At 39.0% G+C, this 6,829-nt stretch overlaps 1 protein-coding gene across 1 annotated transcript in view; it reads right to left on the minus strand.

Moving 5' to 3' along the window:
• Positions 1 to 5,852, minus strand: part of LOC107675501 (triokinase/FMN cyclase) — a 10,194-nt gene extending 4,342 nt beyond the window's left edge. Inside the window, exons 1-5 of the mRNA XM_016469872.1 lie at positions 5,788 to 5,852; positions 5,431 to 5,620; positions 1,096 to 1,388; positions 917 to 995; positions 700 to 789 (exon numbers count right to left, since the gene is read on the minus strand). Coding sequence (XP_016325358.1) covers positions 700 to 789; positions 917 to 995; positions 1,096 to 1,388; positions 5,431 to 5,620; positions 5,788 to 5,796 — 661 coding nt within the window. The 5' untranslated portion in view covers positions 5,797 to 5,852. The remainder of the gene's footprint in view (positions 1 to 699; positions 790 to 916; positions 996 to 1,095; positions 1,389 to 5,430; positions 5,621 to 5,787) is intronic.
• Between the last annotated feature and the right edge of the window lie 977 nt (positions 5,853 to 6,829).

Here is a 6,829-nt window from a genome sequence, read left to right on the forward strand (position 1 = left end):
ATTCGGCCAATCACAACGCACTGGATAGCTGGCCAATCAGAGCACATCTCGCTTTTTCAGACCGATGAGTTTTGTAAAAAATCGACGCGTTTCAGAAAGGCGGGGCATAGAGGAGAAACAATAATGTACAGTATGTGGAAAATAATGTGTTTTTTGAACCTTAAACCGCATAAACACATTTCATTACACCAAATAATGTTCTTTTTAGCAACATCATATGACCCCATTAAATTGATCAAAAGTGACGGTAAACAGACTTAAAATATTGCAAAAGATTTCCAGTTCTGATAAATGCTGTTTTTTTGAACTTTCCATTTATCACAGTTTCCACTAAAATATTAACAAGTACAACTATTTTCAAATTGATAGTAATAATAAATGTTTCTTGAGCACCAAATCAGCATATTAGAATGAATTCTGAAGTATCATGTGACACTGGAGACTGGAGTAATGGCTGATGAAAATTCAGCTTTGCCATCACAGGATTTAAAATATTAAAATGTATTAAAATAGATAACAGTTATGTTAAATTGTAATAATTTTTCACAATATTAGTGTTTTCACTGTATTTTTTATCAAATAAATGCAGCCTTGGTGAGCAAAAGAGACTTAAAAAAAAAACATTTAAAAAATATGTAAGTATCCTTACTGCTACATAAAATTAGATATTTTTACTCTTTAGATATTAATCTCTCTTACCCAGTCCCAGCTCCATCTCTCCTGGTGGAAGCTGGAAAGATGGAAGGCATCCAGGCACACTGCATGGAGACAGACTAACACCCAGCGTGCCTGTAAAAACACCAAAATATTTTTCACATAGGACAGTGGATGTACATCCACACCGGAAACAAATTTAATGCAGGACTGCAACATTTCATCTAAACAACCCAGACAGTACTATGCTGGTTTTTCTTACCAATATTTTTTGTTGCTTCGTTCATCCGTGCAACAATTTCATCCAATGGACAGCCTTTCTCTGCCAGAGCTCCAGCCATCTAAAAATAAAAACAGCACTCATTAAAATAAACAATTCTTGTTTTGTCATTATTGATGATTACAATTCATTAATGTTGCCACTCAAACTCATTATGGTACCTTATGAATGAACACAGTTCCACACAAGCCTCTCCTGCCGGCCTTGCTGGGCTGAGCGAAGGCGCAGTCATCAGCCACAATCACCATGTCCACATGCATGCCCTGTGTCCGGGCCTGTTCGACAGCTATGCCAAAGTTTAGGCGGTCACCCGTGTAGTTCTTCACGATGAGCAGGACTCCCGAAGCACCCCCCTTCCACAGAGTCAGAATGGCGGCCAGCACACTGCCTGGAGGAGGAGACGCAAATACTGCTCCCGCCACAGCTCCGGACAGCATTCCCACGCCAATATAACCTGAGTGAGAGTGAGATTTCTCAAATGTCATAATAGTTTAAAATAGCAGACCATAATAATAAGTGTCTGTCACATGCATAAATGTACACTACTAATCAAAAGTTTGGGGTCGGTAAGATTGCTAACCAAGGTTGCATTTATGCTCAAAAATACAGTAAAAAAACATTTTTTTGTGAAATTGTAAAATATATTTGCAATTTAAAATTACTGTGTTTTATTTTAATATATTTTATAATGTAATTTATTCCAGTGATGACAAAGCTGAATTTCCAGCAGCCATTACTTTGGTCTTCAGTGTCACATGATTCTTCAGAAATCACTGTAATATGCTGATTTGCTGCAAGATGTTGACCATAAATCTCTCCAGGATCCTGGCATCACAAGTCTGATGCAAGTCTAACTAACTAGCAGCTTTGAACAGCTTGCAGCATTAAAACAAAGAACACTTATTGATATTTCCAACTCAGGAATTTGGGGCAAGCAACCCAAGAATAATGATCGAAGAGACAACACATCATGACCATTATGAGGGAAATCATGAGTTAAGACTTCCTTGGGTTTTCCACCACTCAGGACAGAGACAGAGATCTTTTGCTCCTCACAGAACACATCCTCACATTCACAGAACGACACAGAGACAGTCTTTTACATATATAAATGCACCAAAATGATGCTAAAAGGACTTATAAATTAAATTTCATTCCACTGCATAACTCCATATCATGTATGTAACCCACACATTTGACTATCACGTTCTAATCACTCATTGTGTATGTCCTTTTGAATAACTACTGAATAGTTTATAGGTTTATATTCGAGTTTGGTATGCATGTGTGTCAAAAGAAAGTGTCCTACTTGAAACGTTTCTATCAATCAATACTTTGTAAAATGTATCAGATTCTTGTTATAGAAACCATTGTCCAAATTATGCTCTGCAAGAGCGGGAAAATTCGGATCATGTGACTAATAAGATAACATGTTTATTTATGTATTTGGAGGAGGAGAAATGTAGTAACACCCCGAGCTAAGACAATGTCTAATTGGTCAAGACACCATTTGGGATATGTCCAACAGCTGAGTTTAAAAACTCAGGACACAATCAAATTTTGTTTTTTTTGCCATGGCTTTTTCCCTTCAAGTTCTTCGAGCGCTTTCCCAGCGTGCTCTGGCTTGAATGCCAGCTGCTCCTCTACCATCATGAGGAAATAAGCCATCTAAGCCATCTAGTCATCACACTCTTTTCTTTCTTTTCCATTGAGAGTTTTGTGTTCCGAGTTAAGTTTTGCCACAAAGCCATGTCTCAGACTTTGTCTGTGCCTGCCGACAAAACTTCAACCAGCCCACAACTCCGCACCATTCTTCAGCCAATGCTCAACAATTGGCTCCCCAAGACGTCGTTCCGAATGACTACTAGACTTCTAGGGGTGCTCCGATTGATCGGCTACCGATCACTATCGGCCGATAATCACGTTGGGATGTTTGATCGGCGGTCTCTAAAAAGGCCGATCTCAAAGAAACGATCTCAAGCCGATGACCCTGCAGTGAGAGGTTTGGCACGACATGCAGCGGCACCGTCTCAGTCTCTGTCCGGCGCGGGTGAAATAATTATAATGCTGAAGGTGAGGTACTCACCTTCATATTTCTTCATTAAATAACTTATAAAGTAATTTGAAAACCTTGTGTGAGACGTAATTTCACAAACAACGTGAGTGAATCACCACGCGCGCTCGCTCTCTCTCTCTCTCAAATCACATCTGTCTATAAGCAAGCTGCACGCTGCACAGTTTACACAGGAATTGTCACTTGCACAATCGAGGCAGTGTCACATCGTCAGGTTCACTACTCCGTTTGCATACGTGGTGCGTATTTTTTTCGCGCTCATGTTAACGAATTAAAGTGTTCACTGCACACGGTTGCGGTCAGGCAGTGCGTTCCATTAGTGGTGCGTCTGCAGCAGTGCAGAGATAATTTCCGCACTGAGTCTAGTGCTGCACTGCAAGCGAAGAATTAAAGTAACAGAGCATTGTTTGCAGTAAATATGAACATAGATCGACACGAAAATGTAGTAATTACACCATAAAGACATATTATTAAAGTTACTGTGTTATAATACATCGTGTACACTCACTAAACAAAGAGTGACAGAGACAGTGACAGAGCAGAGCCAATTCATAAAAGAACAATATTTAAAAGCACCCGTCCAGTTTTGTGTGAGTGAAGGAAATCCGCTTGGGAGTGGAGAGATTCGTCCTCACGCACATGGATCGCGTAACATTATGCGCTCTCGACATTGTCATTAAGATCACACTATAGAAACCGCCTAAAATTAAGTATAAAGAAGAGAAGAAAGCGGCCCTAGGCAGCTGCCTACACATGCCAGGATCCGCCACTGCCAGATGCAGTTCGAAATTTACTAAAAACAAGCCTATCGCAAGATATCTGGTAGGGGGGGCACCTGGGGTGGCCAGCCAAATTTCAGGGGGGGCCGGTGCCACCCCTGGCCACCACGTAGACACGCCCCTGAATCTAAGTGAATCCAAAAGTAAAAAGTATTGAATAATGGGTTGCTTATATTTATTGTGTTTAAACATGTCTGTGAAATATTGTATTACTGTACTGTGTAAAAAAAAAGAATTGCAATGCTGAAAAAGCATTTTCAGTGACAATGTTTGGATTTGAAATCAAAATAATGGATAAATGTTGTGTTTGTGGTAAACAGCCACGGATCAGTAGCGGACTCCTGTGTGAAAGCACAGTCCCTGCTGCTTCCCCTCTCACAAGAGTCACCTCAGAGGGGAATTCCCCTCATTTTCAAAATAGAAATTCAGGCCCTGAATAAATGTCTAAAAATCCTGAGTGGAGTATCATTATAAATAGGTATAAATTATAAAAAGAAGGCTTCAAAAAGATCGGTATCGGTGATCGTATCGGCAGATACTGCTTCCTGTGATCCAAAAATCCTGATCGGAGCACCCTTAGTTAATATCCGTTGCATTGTTGATGTTATACGGCCCGTTCAATTAGGCCTGTCGCAATAATCAATATATCGACTTATCGCGCAATATATGTACATGACCTCAATAATTTTTGGTGACTGAACCCTTCATTTACAGAGAATAGAAGGTCAGGGAAAATCTGTAGATGGAAAAATCTCCATCATTTTTTTGTGTATTTTTTTTTTCCTTTTACTTGTTACTTTGCACTTTTTGTTATTTATTTATTTACTTATTTATTCAGGTTTTTTAAAGGTATCTAATATTTTGATACTTAATCTCCATGATCTAAATATTCTTAAGAATTAAAAGTTTGTTGTCATTTGGAAGTGTGTAGGCCTTCTTGCATTATTATGCTGTTACATTATGATTATATATTCAGTGGCATAAAATGGGCTTTAAAGTGACAATAATATCGCTTATTGCAATTATTTCTGGGGTAATATATCACACAACAAAAAGCTGTTATCGTGACAGGCCTACGTTCAATTGACCACTGGCCGATTCAGTTGATCAGCCGTAGAACAGTGATTCTGTCAAAATTCCCTATAAAAATCATATTTAATTTAAAACTATTGCTGGATCATGCCTTATCGGTCGGACATTTTAATTGATGAAAAAATACAGAAAAAAGACATTCTCTAGAAAAATTTTAATTAAAATATACTTTCTTCCTCAGTGTGGAAACGTCCACTTAGAAATATATCATATTCACTCTTGGTGTGCACATGCCTTAACTCTAATATACAATGTTTTGTCAGGTGACCTTTATTTTTTTTTTAAATATCATTTTCAATATTTAAAATATTATTTATAATGACTGATTCCACATGACTATATTAGGTTACACCAATCAATGTACGTTTAAGAGCTAAATCAAGTAGAAAAAATAAGCATGTGTGCGTGTCTGTGCCAGCGAGAAAGAGAGTAGCTCTGTCCCAAATGGACACTTCGCGTGCACTTGCAAGGGTTTAAGGTACATTTGGGACAGGGCCAGAGAGCCAGTGAAGTGAGCCAGAAGAGGGAGGGTCTGGTGTATCATGCATTACCTGCATGCGCGGGTTCGTGGCCGGATCCTCCTCCGGAAAGGAGCGCTACCTTTCCCTTAATGCTCTCCAGATCGGACCGCAGCACAACTCTGTGGCCCCGCAGCAGCGCCAGACCCCCGTTACTCCTGACGAGACCCTCCAAAGCCTCGTCTACGCACTTTTCAACCGAGTTCAATAATTTCCTCCGCACCTGCTCCGACCATAAAAAATAATTTCAAGACCTTTGCATGCTTAATTGCCAATATTCAGCATTAAAATCATCACAGCGACGAAATCTTAAAGTGTGTGTGCTCTTTTCAGTCAGCATGCAACTGTTTGTTGAATGATTCCTGCACTCCTGCAGAAACCGTTACATACCTCCATCATGCCTGCACAATCTTCGTCCTTTGGCTTTGATCACTTCCGCAAACAAGCACCGTTATTTCCTACGCCCCATGATGCTTTGCGCGAATTATGGGTGGAACTTCCGTTACGAGGGAAACACTCATTCGCTGCAGTCAGTGTCGCTTCTCATTCATTTATAGCAAGATGTGGAATCACACGCTGACAGAACTTATAAAGGAAAACATCAACATACCCAGGGCTCTACGGATACTTTTCTTTTTAGGAGCGCTTGTGCTCCTAATTTAAAAAATGTAGGAGCACGGTCAAAAATTTAGGAGCACTTTCTAATCAGTAATCAAAAATTCTGACAAAAATATTAACCTTCCCATTACGAGGTGATAGTTGACTCCTTAAAGTGATTTACAGGGAATTTTGTTTTTACCTTTGTAATGGCATTTTTCTAACTTTATTAAAAGTATGTCATCTTTTATGTCAAAATCCAAAAAATATATTTATAAGCTTTTTAACATTCGTAAGTACGTTAGAACCTTTGAAGCTCCCTCAGTGCAAACACAAATATGCTGATCTGGACAGTCGCACAGGTGCTCCTAAATATTATTTCATAGTTGCACGCAGTAGTTTTCAGTCGCAAATGCGACTGAAATGGTGCAGGGTGCTCATGTATCGCAGGTCCAGGGTGCTCGTGTAGTCACGCAGCTGCAGTAATGTGGAAGGTCAGTAAATACATGTAAAAAAATAAAAAATAAAAAGATGATGAGGTCTCGCTTTAAATAAACTGTGTTTAACGACAATGTACTAACATTTAAATGTATCATTTGATACAATGCAATGTGCGTTGTGTAAATATGCACATAGTCGTTAAAGACACCTAATATGAAGTGCGACTGATGATGATTGTACTATATTATTAGTATTAGGCTAGTAGTAAAAGCATAATTTGAGTGCTAACTAATGTGTTTAACATCTAAAAGCTACAATCCTAGGGAGGCAAGAAAATAAAAGAGTAAGAAATACTATTATTTCTTCTATAAAGGTAGAGAATGCAGTCAGGCAC

This window comes from Sinocyclocheilus anshuiensis, unplaced genomic scaffold (genome assembly GCF_001515605.1).
Source record: "Sinocyclocheilus anshuiensis isolate Anshui unplaced genomic scaffold, SAMN03320099.WGS_v1.1 scaffold1968, whole genome shotgun sequence".
Classification (NCBI taxonomy): domain Eukaryota; kingdom Metazoa; phylum Chordata; class Actinopteri; order Cypriniformes; family Cyprinidae; genus Sinocyclocheilus; species Sinocyclocheilus anshuiensis.